Raw genomic sequence first — 15,224 nt, 5'->3', positions numbered from 1 at the left:
GTACCAGAGTCTGTCCACAGGGAGAGCCCTCTACCTGTACTGAAGACTGCAGTACCAGAGTCCGTCAACAGGGGGAGCCCTCCACCTGTACTGAAGGCATTATAAATGTATTAATTTCTTAAGTTTTAGAAACACCGTTGATAGGAGAAGTTGATGGGTCCCTGACGTGCCACGGCAAAACTACGCAATAAAAATTACTCGGAAGCTATGTGGAGACAATCGTTTAATTTATCTTTTGTGATGTAAAGTTCTCGTGGTCGGCATTGATATTCAGCTATACTGTATTCAGTACTTATTTTTGTATTAACCATAAAAAAAAAATTGTTTTTATAATTATTGATAGGCCTATATGTCCTTATAACAGATGTAGTCCGAGGTTGTATTTGAATGAAGTAGTTTAAATAAAGTTTGTGCGTGCGTGTCCGGGTGTGCGTGTGTGTGTTCGTGTGTGTGTTGATGTCGATGTCCATACCCCTCCATGCCTAGCAGAGGAACGGACGCTGTCCCGGACAGCAGGTGGTTCCTCGGACTGTGAGGACCCGGCGGACCATGGTGGTACAACATGGATGGTCTCAATTTGTGGCTCCGGCTCTGGGTCCTGTTCTCCCTCGGCTTGTATTCTGGAGGCTTTAACCTCGACCTGGACGCGGACCGGCTCCCCGCTTGGTCCGTGCTGGTCAACGCCTCGCTGGGACCCGGGTGGGTCTACGCGTTGGACGGGACTCGAACCCCGAGCTACTGGCGCCGCTTCATCAGCATCGGAGAACTCGACGGGACCGTCCGACTCTCAGGGAAGTTGAACTGCTCATTTTTACCCAGGAACCCCTCTCCATTTTACGTGCGGCTCAGATCGATAACTTCTGCTGATCGGGTATCGATCCGCTTCGACCCCGTCCTGCGAGGGCCAAAGTGTCCCGTCAGACGCGAGAGGAGCAGTTTGCCCGACGTGTCGCTGGATCTCCGCTCCGATCTTGTACCGACGTCTTGTCTCTCCACGCAGGTTTTGTTCCACAGTATCCTTAAGTCTTTACCGCCGTTCCTCTTCTTTCGCCCCACCAGCGACCTCCATGGTTTATCATGCGAGGTGGAGGGCCAGGAGACACGCCTCCTACCGGGCGGTGTTCATGAGCCGTGCGTCCCGTCCGGCGGGAGGGCGGAGCTGCTGCTGCTCTGCAGGGGGCCAAACTTCAAGAACTCCTGGCTGCGTCTCACAATGCGCCCGGACACTCAGCTGAGGCGCCGGGGAGTCGGTTGCGGGGTCAGACCCGGTTTAGGTGGTGGTGGTAACGTGGGGGCCAGGCGGGGCCGGAGGGCCACTAACACCGCCCCCCAGTTCCAGCTGCCCAACTACCACGTGTCGGTCCCGGAGAACGAGCCGGCGGGGACCCGGGTCATCACACTGCGGGCCCTGGACCCCGACCAGGGCCCCCCCGGGCGGGTCCACTACCACATGGAGGCGCTGTTCGACAGCCGGTCCAACGACCTCTTCCAGATGGACCCGGACACGGGCGGGGTCGTGACCCTGTGGCCCCTGGACCGGGAGAGCAAGGACACGCACGTCTTTAAGGTCATCGCCGCGGACGACGGGAGCCCGCGGCGCCGGAGCACGGCGTACCTCACGGTGACGGTCAGCGACACCAACGACCACGCCCCCGCCTTCGAGCTCACGCAGTACCGGGTCAGCGTTCGGGAGAACGTGGAGGCGGGCTTTGAGGTGCTGACCATCAGGGCCACCGACGGCGACGCCCCCTCCAACGCCAACATGGTCTACGCCATTGTCAACGGCGACGGAGACAATGCAGACTTCGAGATGGACCCCCGCAGCGGGGTGGTCCGGACTCGAGCGCGGCCGGACCGCGAGGCCACGGCACGTTACCAACTGGTCGTCCGTGCCGACGACCAGGGCCGGGACCCCGGGCCCCGCAGCGCCACGGCCACCGTGCACATCTCGGTGGAGGACGAGAACGACAACGCGCCTCAGTTCAGCGAGCGGCGCTACGAGGTCCGGCTCCCGGAGGACCTCCCGGCCCCCAGCAGGGTGGTCCAGGTCCAGGCCTCGGACCCGGACCAGGGGCCCAACGGCCTGGTCCACTACAGCATCGTCAGCGGCAACGTCAAAGGCCAGTTCTACATCCACGGCCCCACGGGGGTCATTGACCTGGTCGGGCCCCTGGACTACGAGGCGGTGAGGGAGTACCACCTGCGCATCAGGGCGCAGGACGGGGGCCGGCCCCCGCGGGCCAACGCCACGGGGCTGGTGGTGGTGAGGGTCCTGGACGCTAACGACAACGCCCCCATGTTCGTCAGCACGCCGTTCCAGGCCTCGCTGCCGGAGAGCACGGCGGCGGGGGCCTCGCTCATCCACATCCAGGCCATGGACGCCGACGCGGGCGCCAACGGCCGGCTGGAGTACCGGCTCACCGCCACAGCGCCCGGCTTCCCCTTCGCCATCAACAACAGCACGGGCTGGGTCACGGTCGCCACGGCGCTGGACCGCGAGGCGGTCGAGCTCTACACCTTCGGCGTGGAGGCGGTGGACGGCGGCGTGCCGGCCCTGTCGTCGGCGGCGAGCGTGGCGGTGACGGTGCTGGACGTCAACGACAACACGCCCACCTTCCCGCGGCGGCAGTACGAGCTGAGGGTGAGTGAGGACGCGGCGGTGGGCGGCAGCGTGCTGGCGCTCAGTGCCGTGGACCGTGACGCCAACAGCGTGGTCAGTTACCAGATCACCGGCGGCAACACGCGCAACCGCTTCGCCATTAGCAGCCAGGCGGCGGGCGGCCTGCTGACGCTGGCGCTGCCACTGGACTACAAGCAGGAGCGGCAGTACGTGCTGACGGTGGCGGCCTCCGACGGCACGCGGGCCGACTCGACGCAGGTCACCATCAACGTGACAGACGCCAACACGCACCGGCCCGTCTTCCAGAGCGCAAACTACCAGGTGACCCTGGGGGAGGAGCAGCCGGCGGGCGCCACCGTGGTCGTCATCGCCGCCACGGACGAGGACACGGGGGAGAACGCCCGCATCACCTACGTCATGGAGGACAACGTGGCCCAGTTCAGGATCCACCCGGCCACGGGCGCCATCACCACGCAGGTGGAGCTGGATTACGAGGACCAGGCCTCCTACACCCTCGCCGTCATCGCCAGCGACAACGGCGTCCCGCAGAAGTCCGACACCACCTACGTGGAGATCATCGTGGTGGACGCCAACGACAACGCGCCTCAGTTCCTGCGGGACCTGTACCAGGGCGCGGTGCCGGAGGATGCGCCCGTCTACACCAGCGTGCTCCAGGTCTCCGCCATGGACCGGGACTCGGGCGCCAACGGGAGAATCAGCTACACCTTCCAGGGCGGCAACGACGGGGACGGAGACTTCTTCATCGAGACGTACTCCGGGAACATCCGCACGGCCCGCAAGCTGGACCGGGAGAACGTGGCGGTGTACAGTCTGAGGGCCCTCGCCCTGGACCGGGGCGTGCCCCCGCTCAGGGCCCTGGTGGACGTCCAGCTGTCCGTCCTGGACGTCAACGACAACGCGCCGGTGTTCCTCAGGGAGGAGATGGTGCTCAGCGTGCCGGAGAACAGTGCCGTGGGCTCCACCGTGGGCCGCGTGGCCGCCTCGGACCCCGACCAGGGCTCCAACGCCCAGATCCTGTTCCAGATCGTGGAGGGGAACCAGCAGGAGGTGTTCCAGCTGGACGTGTTCACCGGGGACCTGGTGGCCCTCAGCGAGCTGGACTACGAGGCCCGGTCCGAGTACACCCTGGTTGTGCAGGCCACCTCCGCCCCGCTGGTCAGCCGCGCGGTGGTCCACATCCGCCTGCAGGACGTCAACGACAACCCGCCCGTCCTCGGCGACTTTCAGATCGTCTTCAACAACTACGTGAGCGACCGGCCCGGCGGGTTCCCGGCCGGCGTCATCGGGAGGGTTCCCGCCCGCGACCCCGACGTCTCGGACCGGCTGCGCTACGACATCGTCGAGGGCAACGAGCTGCAGTTGCTCCTGCTGGACCGAGACAGCGGAGACCTGAGCCTCAGCCGGGACCTGGACAACAACCGCCCCCTGGAGGCCCGCATGGAGGTCTCCGTCAGCGGTAGGAACCAGGTTCTTGTTCACCGTATCTATACGCTTAGTGTGGTTATGATACGGGCTCTTCATGTGGATCTGAGAGACGGGTGAGCCCCTGAGGACGGGCCTGAGGGGCTCCAGAGGAGGGCCTATCCGTGCCTGCGGGGTCCCAGGGGACGGCCTGTCAGAGCCCCAGAGGACAGCCTGTCAGGGCCCCAAAGGACAGCCTATGGGGCCCGTCTCGACATCAGAAAGTACAAGCTCTTAATGGAACAGATAAATACCCTGGAGGTTAGAAGGAGGTCGTTCACTGTGTCTCCCGGCCGCATTAACCTCTTCTAGACCCGTAGAGAGACGAGGGCACACTGCTAGTTCAATCAGTCAAAGGACTTCCACATTGCTTTCATCAGAGCGAATACAATGGGAGACCGTTGGAAAACTCCAACACCAAACTAGCAGAGTTATTCAGTTAAGTCAGTTAGTTTGATAGTGAGTGAGTTTGTTCAGTCAGTTAAGCAGCGAGTCTGTTTGTTAGTGAGTTAGTATGTCTGTCAGAGAGTGAGTCTGAGTTGAACCAGCTGAGCTCATCCCATCTCAAGTTGAACTGGTGTTGGAATGATGTCAAGTTATGTAAGAATATGTCATAGAAGACCGTCTGTCTGTCTGTCTTTCTGTCTGTGCCTGTATATCTGTCTGTCTTTCTTCTCTACAAGTTAGAGGGACCGAGGTTGTTGGAACCCAAAAGAAAGGACTTGCTGTGTGTGTGGGGGAGGGGGGAGGGGGGGAGGGAGTTAGTGTGTGTGTGTGTGTGTGTGTCGGGGGGGGGGGGGGGGGGGGGGGGGGGGTTAAGCACTGAGGAGCTTTGGCAACTTCTTTAGTGTTGGCATGACAACGGGCCAAGAAACGCATATTGGTGCATTCTTAGCTCTGTGTGTGTGTGTGTTGGGGGGGTAGCCTGAACCTTTTTTGGGGTGCTTTTGTCCCTGTGCAGATGTCCCACAAATGCATTGTGATGGAGCTACAAACACCGTCAGGTCAGAGTAACATGGGGGGTTGTAGTGGTACGGTGGTGTAGTGGTTTGTGGTGTAGGGTGGAGGTGTGGGGTGGGGTGTGGTGAAGGGGGGGGGGGGGGGTTTGTTGTGGTGTTGGTTTGTTGTGGTGTTGGGTGGTGGTAGGGTGGGGGTGTAGGGTGGAGTGGGGATGGTGTAGGGTGGGGGTGTGGTGTGGGATGGTGTAGGGTGGGGGTGTAGGGTGGAGTGGGGATGGTGTAGGGTGGGGGTAGGGTGGGCGTGTAGGGTGGAGTGGGGATGGTGTAGGGTGGGGGTGTAGGCTGGAGTGGGGATGGTGTAGGGTGGGGGTGTGGTGTGGGATGGTGTAGGGTGGTGGTAGGGTGGGGGTGTAGGGTGGAGTGGGGATGGTGTAGGGTGGGGGTGTGGTGTGGGATGGTGTAGGGTGGTGGTAGGGTGGGGGTGTAGGGTGGAGTGGGGATGGTGTAGGGTGGGGGTGTGGTGTGGGATGGTGTAGGGTGGTGGTAGGGTGGGGGTGTAGGGTGGAGTGGGGATGGTGTAGAGTGGGGGTGTGGTGTGGGATGGTGTAGGGTGGTGGTAGGGTGGGGGTGTAGGGTGGAGTGGGGATGGTGTAGGGTGGGGGTGTGTTTTGGTGTGGTGTGGTGAAGGGTGGGGGTGTGTGGTGTGGTGTGGTGGGGTGTAGGGTGGTGTAGAGTCGGGGTGTGTTGTGGTGTAGGGTGGGGTGGTGTTGTGGTGTAGGGTGGGGGTGCAGGTTGGTGTAGGCTGGGGGTGGCGGCAGGGCTATTGTGTATTCTCTATTGTCCCGCTCTAAAGCTCCAGACCACAGCTCTTTTTCAGCCGGTTGCCGCGGGAAACGGGCCAGGAATCTGAGGCTGAGCCATCAAACCCTGACGTCATAAAGATCTGCTCTGAGGTCCTCTTCCTCTCCTCCACCTCCCCTCCACCCCTCCTCTCCCACCTGCACCTCTCCTCCATCTCTCCTCTCCTTTCCTCCACCCCTTCCCTCTTCCTCCACCTCTGCTAACTGAAAGCGATCAATGTTCTGACAAGAAATGACTCAGATCACATGACCTGTGGTGAGGAGAGAGAGGGGGAGCGAGAGAGAGAGGAAGAGAGGGGGGGTGGGGAGAGGGAGGGAGAGAGGGAGGGAGAGAGACTACACTTGTATATAGAGGTTTATATTGTGCACATTTATATTCAGTTTCATGTTAATGTCCTGCTGCGTTTTGAGTGAGCTTGAATAATGTATTCTAAACCCTTCATAAGACAAGCTGTGTGTGTGTGTGTGTGTGTGTGTGTGTGTGTGTGTGTGTGTGTGACAGTATGAGGACAGTGTAACAGGGTGAAAAGCTCATCTTTGTCTGTTGATTACAGCCCCCCCCCCGCAGAGCTACACATCAGAGCTAGCTAGCTGGCTAGCAACTAAATATTAGCTAAAAGCTCATTGACAATTAGCTATTTTTGTTGCTAACTACGAGCTTACAGCTAGCCACCCATGAGCTAAGGATAAGCCTAAAACTAGCTAACTATGATCCAAACAACTAGCCAACAATGACCTAACAATAAGCTAACAACACACAAATAACTAACTGTGATCCTTAAAATGAGCTAAAAGCTATCAATAGTTAACAAGTGGCAGTTATCAGCGGCTATCTACTGCCTACTGCAGTGTTCTCATTGGTCAGAACGTTATGCCCCACCCACTCAGACCTGGTGGGGGCTCCTCATTGGTGCCCAGATGAGACACGTCTTCTCCATCATAGTGAACAGGATGTTGTCACGGTTACAGATGGCGTGCACCGGGTGTCCGCCCACTGCGTGCTCCGCGTCGCCGTGGTGACGGACGAGATGCTGAGCAGCAGCATAACGCTGCGCCTGGACCACATGACCCAGGACCGCTTCCTGTCCCCGCCCCTCCTCGCTCGCTTCACCGCCGCCGTGGCGACCGTCCTGGCCACGCCCCCCCACGCCGTCTCGGTGTTCAGCGTGCAGGACGATGCCGAGGGCGCGGTCCTCAACGTGTCCCTCTCCGCCCTGTGGCCCCTCCCCCGGGGGGCGGGGTCCGGGGCCTGGGTCCCCGCGGCGACGCTGAGGGAGCTGCTGTACCTGAACCGCACCCTGCTGGGGCGCCTGGCCGCACTGAGCGTCCTGCCCTGGGACGACAACGTGTGTCTGCGCGAGCCCTGCGACAACTACATGCTGTGTGTGTCGGTGCTGCGCTTCCAGAGCTCCGCCCCGCGCTTCGAGGTGGGCGGGGCCGGGGCCGGGGGCGGGGGGGTGATGTTCCACTCGGTGCGGCCCGTGGCCGGCCTGCGGTGCCGTTGCCCCCCCGGCTTCACGGGGGACTACTGTGAGACGGAGCTGGACCTCTGCTACTCCTCGCCCTGCCAGCCCCCCGCCCGCTGCCGCCACCGCGAGGGAGGCTACACCTGCCTGTGCCCTGCCCACCGCACAGGTGAGTCACATCTGCACACACCTGGAGAGTATAATAGAGTAAAGTAGAGAGTAACAGTCTGCTCCCTGTAGTAGAGTAGACTACAGTAGGGTAGACTACAGTAGGGTAGAATTGAATACAGTACAGTAGGAAACAGTAGTGTACAGTACAGTAGGATACAGTACAGTAGAATACAGTAGGGTACAGTACAGTAGAGTACAGTAGGATACAGTACAGTAGAATACAGTAGGGTACAGTACAGTAGGGTACAGTAGTGCACAGTAGAATACAGTAGAGTACAGTAGGGTACAGTACAGTAGAGTACAGTAGGATATAGTACAGTAGAGTACAGTAGGATACAGTAGGATACAGTACAGTAGAGTACAGTAGGATACAGTACAGTAGAATACAGTAGGGTACAGTACAGTAGAGTACAGTAGGATACAGTACAGTAGAATACAGTAGGGTACAGTACAGTAGGGTACAGTAGGATACAGTACAGTAGAATACAGTAGGGTACAGTACAGTAGAATACAGTAGGGTACAGTACAGTAGAGTACAGTAGGATACAGTACAGTAGAATACAGTAGGGTACAGTACAGTAGGGTACAGTAGTGCACAGTAGAATACAGTAGGATACAGTAGAGTACAGTAGGATACAGTACAGTAGACTACAGTAGAATGCAGTAGAGTAGTGGGTAACTGTGGTTCCTTTAGGGCTGCGCTGCGAGGTGGACTCCCTGGGGGGCCGCTGTGCCGCGGGGGCGTGTGGCAGCGGGGGGACCTGTGTGGACCTGCTGGTGGGGGGCTTCGTGTGCCGCTGCCCCCCCGGCCCCTTCCTCCCGCCCTTCTGTCGCCTCGCCGCCCGCAGCTTCCCTGGCCACTCCTTCGTCACCTTCTCCGGCCTCCGCCAGAGGTTCCACTTCACACTGAGCTTAAGGTAGGACCTGACCTCTGACCTCTACCCTCCCCCCCCGACCCTAACGGCTGGTAACCGGAAGGTTGCTAGTTCGATCCCCGGCTCCTCCAAGCCGAGTGTCGAGGTGCCCCTGAGCAAGGCACCTCACCCTGACAGCTCCGACGAGCTGGCTGTCGCCCTGCGTGGCTGACACCGCCGTCGGTGTGTGAATGTGTGCATGAATGGGTGAATGTGAGGCAGTATTGTAAAGCGCTTTGAGTGGTCACTTTAGCAACGGATAGACTGATATCATGCTGATTGGATAATTCCTCTGGGCTTACAGGTCTAGCCTTCTAACGCAAACTCATGAATAGCAGGCTTATGGAGGCCATAATTCATGCTGGTGTATTACTCCAACATGGCTGATTCCTTGTTCTGGGTTGATGGATTATAAGTATGAAACCAGGATTTGGAAAAGGGGGTTTTCAGATGACTGCCCCCCCCCTGTGGCCGGAGAGTGCATAGCAGCTCAGAGCGCTCAGAGGTTATGAGCTGAGCTCTCACTTCATAAACCTGTTGCTTTATTTTTACGACTGAACAGTGAGCCTTCATGTTTTGAGGTATAACGGTTTTAAATATTCAACATCGGCCAACCCTGGTGGTCATCATAACCTGGTTTATTCCTTACATATTCCTGATACTTCACAGTATTCCTTAGGTCTCTTAGTATTCCTGATGGTACAGTCCATGTACCTCCCAGTATTCCGGTAGTATTCCTGATGGTACAGTCCAGGTATCTCCCAGTACTCCGGTAGTATTCCTGATCGTACAGTCCAATATCTGCAGTGAGCAGGAATGTGGACCTGAATGCCATCGGAGCATCTATTGGTGAGGCATGTTGTGGCAGAGAGCTGCTGTGTGAGGTCACTTCCTGTCTGCTAACTAGTGCTGAGTCAGGTACCCTGGCCCCACAGGAAGCAGTCATCAACCTCGACTCCTGACCTTAAGATAACGCTCCAGTTATGGGGACACACTTTATATATATCGTGTGCTTGAACCTTGCTTTACGATTGGGCATGTGGTCATGTATTAAACCCTAAGCCTCTAACATATAGCAATGTGTACATTATACTCCTTAGCCTCTAACATGTAGTAATATGTGTATATTAAACCTTCAGCCTCTTACATGTAGTATTGTGTGTCTTAAATCCTCAGCCTCTAACATGTAGTAATGTGTGTAGTAAACCCTCAGCCTCTGATATGTATTAATGTGTGTATGAAACCCTCAGCCTCTAACATGTAGTAATGTGTACATTATACTCTTCAGCCTCTAACTAGTAGTAATGTGTGTATTAAACCCTCAGCCTTTACAGCTGACCTTGATGTCTCTGTTGACGCATTTCTACGAGGACTTTTCCACAATGTTTTCACCTATAATGGTCAAACTCATAAATCTCCCATATTTTACTCTCGTCATGTTACCTTGACAACGGCCGGTGGGGGAGGGGGTCGGGGGTCAGGGGTGAGGATGCAGGTGTTGGTTTTGCTCAGAGATGTTTCCTGCAGACTCGCCCACGACCCACCTGGGATCTGAACCCCACCGCCGCGTGTCACATAGCCTCCCGCCTCCCCCCCTCCCTCCTCCCTCCCTCTCAACCTCCCTCCTCCCTCCCTCTCTCCCCCCCACAGACCTCCCTCTCTCCCTCCCTCTCTCAACCTCTCGCTCTCACTCTCCCTCCTCCCTCCCTCCCTCAACCTCCCACCTCCCTCCCTCTCTCCCCCCCACAGACCTCCCTCTTCTCACCCTCCTACCTCCCTCTCTCTCCCCTGCAGACCTCCCTCCTACCTCCCTCTCACCCACCTCCCTCCCTCCTCCCTCAGACCTGCCTCCTCTCACCCTCACACTTCCCTCCCTCCCTCTCTCCCTCCCTCCTCTCAATCTCCCACCTCCCTCCCCCCATCCCTACTTCTCTCCCTCCCTCCCCTTCTCTCTAATTTCCGTTAGAGAGAGGTGGAGGAATTTCAAGTCAAGCGATTTGTTGCTTTGATCCCAGAGAGCGGCAGCAGTGACCTCTGTCCGTTCAAATGAGCTGTGATGACATAATAAACATGAATCAATAGAGCTGCTGCCGCTCTGAGGTGTGGATCAGTGTGTTCATAATGTATTGTTGTTGTTGTTGTCGTTGTTTGTGGTGCAGCTTCGCAACCAGAGAGCGCAGTGGGCTGCTGCTGTACAACGGACGCTTCAACCAGAAACACGACTTCATCGCTCTGGAGCTGGTGGACGAGCAGGTGCAGCTCACCTTCTGCACAGGTAAACAAGCCCCGCCCACCTTACAACAGGTAAACAAGTCCCTCCCACAATCACAATGGGTAAACAAGCCCCGCCCTCCTTAACGGCAGGTAAACAAGCCCCTCCCACCTTCATAACAGGTAAACAAGCCCGCCCACCTTAACGCCAGATAAACAAGCCCCTCCCACCTTAGCGACAGATAAACAAGCCCCTTAAAACTATGCAGCTTCCCTGTGTTCCTCTGAGCCGTAGCGGTTGTTGTTGTAAAAGCGTTTCTCTTCCAGGCGACACAAAGACGGTTGTGTCTCCGTTTGTGGAGGGCGGGCTCAGCGATGGCCAATGGCATTCAGTTCATCTCCGGTACTACAACAAGGTAGGCTGCTTTGCCTGTCAATCACCCCACAGGGTATTTATCCCTCCTGTGGTTGGTGGAGTCGTAGTCTGATGCACTCAGAGGGGGGGAGGTTTGTCTGGGTGGAGGGAGTTGATTGGCTACTTCATATATGAACAAGCCAGTAAGATTACACTGAATTTTCTTATTCATGTTGAATCATCCACTTAATAATGAATAATTATTTAGCAGATTATAAACAAACAAGCAGCTACGCAGGCGCACACACACACACACACACACACACACACACACACACACACACACACACACACAGCGCGGGGCGTAACTGGGTCGGGGTAATGGTGTCATGAACAACAACAATGCTAACCACCTCGGGGTGGGAGGTCTTTGTCTGAAGGTCAGCGATGCTACCAGTTGCTATGGCAACAGACACGCTGGGACCTGCCGTTGGGACTCTGGAAGCTTGTGTCTTGACCTCGTTAGGTGGGGACGAGATGAAATAAGATTCATAATAATAATTATGATATTTACCATATTTAAATTGCTTCTTTACCAGCATTTTATAATTTACTTCACTGAGAACTAAAACCGGGAAAACAGAACAATAAAATACAGAATCACAAACAAGGCCTAACATGAAGTTTATCCTTTTTAACCAAGTGTTTGCAAACATTTTATATGTTCTATCTGTTCTAGGTGTTGCTATGTTCTAGGTGTCTCTAGGTTCCAGAGGTTCTAGGTGTTGCTATGTTCTAGGTGTCTCTAGGTTCCAGAGGTTCTAGGTGTTGCTATTTTCTTGATGTCTCTAGGGTCCAGAGGTCCAAGTTGTTGCTATGTTCTAGAAGTCTCTATGTTCCAGATGTTTCTAGGTGTTTCAGAGGTTCTAGATGTCTCTAGGTTCCAGAGGTCCTAGGTGTTGCTATGTTCTAGATGTCTCTAGGTTCCAGAGGTCCTGGGTGTTGCTATGTTCTAGATGTCTCTAGGTTCAAGAGGTTCTAGGTGTTGGTATGTTCTAGATGTCTCAATGTTCCAGATGTTTCTAGGTTTTAGGTGTTCCAGAGGTTCTAGGTGTCTCTAGGTTCCAGAGGTTCTAGGTCTTGGAGATGGTTCTATGTTGGTTCTAGATGGTTTTCTTCAGAGCGTGGTTCTCCCCTCTCCTCCAGCCTAATATCGGCCACCTGGGCACACCCCACGGCCCGTCAGGGGAGAAGGTGGCCTTGGTTGCCGTGGACGACTGTGATGTTGACGTGTCCCTTCGCTTCGGAGCCCAGATCGGAAACTACTCCTGCTCTGCTCAGGGAACCCAGGGAGGAGCCAAGAAGTAAGACCGCCCCTCTCTGTCTGTCTCTCTCTCTCTGTCTCTCTCTCTCTCTCTCTCTCTCTGTCTGTCTGTCTGTCTGTCTGTCTGTCTGTCTGTCTGTCTGTCTATCTCTTTCCGTCTGTCTGTCTGTCTCTCTCTGTCTGTCTCTCTCTCTCTCTCTCTCTCTCTCTCTGTCTCTCTCTCTCTAAGCCCTAACTTAGGTCTAAGCCCTAACTCTCTAGCTCCAGTAGGTTGTTGGGTCTAAGCCCTAACTCTCTAGCTCCAGTAGATTGTTGGGTCTAAGCCCTATCTCCCTGTACCCCTGCAGGTCATTGGATCTCACGGGCCCCCTGCTGCTGGGAGGGGTTCCCGACCTAGACGAGGACTTCCCGGTCCAGAGGTCGGACTTTGTGGGCTGCATGCGGGACCTGAGCATCGACCACCAGCCCGTCGACATGGCAACCTACATCGCCAACAACGGCAGCACCGCTGGTGGGACCAATACCATAATATTACATCATCTATATCAGATTATGGATGATGTAATATGCGTCCTTATACATTCTAACATGATCTACACAATACGATATCATATATAATTTCTATTATACTATACATTATATTTAATGTCTGAATCTATTTTATATAATCTATAATCTCCATCCCCTCCAGGCTGTCCGGAGCTGCAGGACTTCTGTGCCGGGGTGGTGTGTGAGGGCGGGGGGGCGTGTGTCAGCAGGTGGGGGGGCTTCCTGTGCGACTGCCCCCTCGGCTACGGTGGCAAGACCTGCCAGCACGGTAATGCTGTGTGTGTGTGTGTGTGTGTGTGTGTGTGTGTGTGTGTGTGTGTGTGTGTGTGTCTGTGTGTGTGTGTGTGTGTGTGTGTGTGTGTGTGTGTGTGTCTGTGTCTGTGTGTGTGTGAATGAGTGAGTTTAACCATTGCCGTGATTGGTCCATTTTGGAGGGAGCAAACTGATGACGGAGAGGGTCTACCCTTTCCATCGTGTTTTGACCGGCCGGTGCTTCCTCCTTAACGTGTGTGTGTGTGTGTGTGTGTCTCTGTCTGTCTGGGTGTGTGTGTGCGTGCACGCTTGTGTGTTTCTGTGTCTGTGTGTTTGTGCTTGTGTGTGTGTGTGTGTGTGTGTGTGTGTGTCTAGTCATGCCCTCCCCCCACACCTTCCCTGGGGGGGCGGTGCTGTGGTGGGCGGACCCCGGGGTCACCGTCTCCCTACCCTGGTTCCTGGGTCTCATGTTCCGGACCCGCCGCCCCTCTGGGACCCTGGTCCACACCGCCGCCGGGGGGGCATCTGCTCTGCAGCTGCTGGTACGGACACACCTGGAGTGACACATCTGGAGTGACACATCTGGAGTGACAGACCTGGAATGATACATATGGGGTGACACACCTGGAGTGACACACCCGGAGTGACACACCTGGAGTGAAATCTGGAGTTAGACTATAAACATCTTGAGTTAGATAATAAACATCTGGACTGACATCTGGACTGACATCTCAAGTTAGGTACTAAACATCTGGAGTTAAATAGTTAACATCTGTGGTTAGATAATAAACATCTGGGTTATATAATAAACATCCAGAGTTAGATGATAAATATCTGAAGTTAAACATCTGGAGTTAAACAATTGGAGTTAGACAGTAAACATCTGGAGTTAAACATCTGGAGTTAAACATTTGGAGTTGGACAATAAACATATGGAGTTAGATAATAAACATCTGGAATTAGATAATAAACATCTGGATTTAGATAATAAAATCTGGAGTTAAACATCTGGATTTAGATAATAAAAATCTGGAGTTAAACATCTGGAGTTAATTGGCCCCTCTTCCCCAGCTGGTGGACAGCTGTGTTAGGTTCCAGGTGTTCCAGGACTCCGTGGAGGTGGGAGTGGTGGAGTTCCCTGAGGTTCGAGTGGATGACGGGGCGTGGCACCACCTCCAGGTGGAGCTGAGGAGCGTGAGGGAGGGGAAGGAGACCACCTACCTGGCCCAGGTGTCCTTGGACTACGGCATGTTCCAGGTACGCAGACCTAACCAGCTGTTTGTCTGGTTAAGGGCCTCACCTGACCAGGTGTGTGTCTGGTTAAGGGGCTCACCTGACCAGGTGTGTGTCTGGTTAAGGGGCTCACCTGACCAGGTGTGTGTCTGGTTAAGGGGCTCACCTGACCAGGTGTGTGTCTGGTTAAGGGGCTCACCTGACCAGGTGTGTGTCTGGTTAAGGGGCTCACCTGACCAGGTGTGTGTCTGGTTAAGGGGCTCACCTGACCTGGTGTGTGTCTGGTTAAGGGGCTCACCTGACCAGGTGTGTGTCTGGTTAAGGGGCTCACCTGATCAGGTGTGTGTCTGGTTAAGGGGCTCACCTGACCTGGTGTGTGTCTGGTTAAGGGGCTCACCTGACCTGGTTTGTGTCTTGCTAAGGGGCTCACCTGACAAGTTGTGTATCTTGTTAAGTTGGTCACCTGACCAGCTGTGTGTCTCGTTAAGGGGCTCACCTGACCAGGTGTATGTCTGGTTAAGGGGTCACCTTACCAGTTGTGTGTGTGTCTGCCCCTCTCATTGCAGCGGCGGGTGGAGGTCGGGAGGCAGCTGCCCGGTCTGGAGGTCAGGACTCTGTTTGTCGGAGGTCTGTTGGATTCAGACGGACGGGTGGTGGACGGACTGACGGGCTGCATCCAGGTGAGTCCAGACCCGGACCCGGACCACGACCCGGGCGCTGTTGCTACCTTCAAGTTGTGTTCGGTGTGTGTGTGTGTGTGTGTGTGTGTGTGTGTGTGTGTGAGCTTCTGTGTGTGTGCTAATGTGCCTGTGTGTGTGTGTCTGTGTG

The 15,224-nt window shown here is 55.6% G+C and overlaps 1 protein-coding gene across 1 annotated transcript in view; it reads left to right on the top strand.

Moving 5' to 3' along the window:
• Nucleotides 1-562: 562 nt before the first annotated feature.
• Nucleotides 563-15,224, top strand: part of LOC307080423 (cadherin EGF LAG seven-pass G-type receptor 1-like) — a gene marked incomplete at both ends in the record, with an annotated part of 29,254 nt that continues 14,592 nt past the window's right edge. The window contains 11 exons of the mRNA XM_079743112.1: nucleotides 563-4,097; nucleotides 6,891-7,556; nucleotides 8,253-8,475; nucleotides 10,632-10,747; nucleotides 11,011-11,099; nucleotides 12,245-12,402; nucleotides 12,710-12,873; nucleotides 13,054-13,179; nucleotides 13,539-13,705; nucleotides 14,235-14,420; nucleotides 14,963-15,076. Coding sequence (XP_079599238.1) covers nucleotides 563-4,097; nucleotides 6,891-7,556; nucleotides 8,253-8,475; nucleotides 10,632-10,747; nucleotides 11,011-11,099; nucleotides 12,245-12,402; nucleotides 12,710-12,873; nucleotides 13,054-13,179; nucleotides 13,539-13,705; nucleotides 14,235-14,420; nucleotides 14,963-15,076 — 5,544 coding nt within the window. The remainder of the gene's footprint in view (nucleotides 4,098-6,890; nucleotides 7,557-8,252; nucleotides 8,476-10,631; nucleotides 10,748-11,010; nucleotides 11,100-12,244; nucleotides 12,403-12,709; nucleotides 12,874-13,053; nucleotides 13,180-13,538; nucleotides 13,706-14,234; nucleotides 14,421-14,962; nucleotides 15,077-15,224) is intronic.

This window comes from Pollachius pollachius, assembly GCF_949987615.1.
Source record: "Pollachius pollachius genome assembly, chromosome: 9".
Lineage (NCBI taxonomy): Eukaryota > Metazoa > Chordata > Actinopteri > Gadiformes > Gadidae > Pollachius > Pollachius pollachius.
Note: the sequence above shows the minus strand (reverse complement) of the source record. Positions and strands in the feature narration are given on the sequence as shown.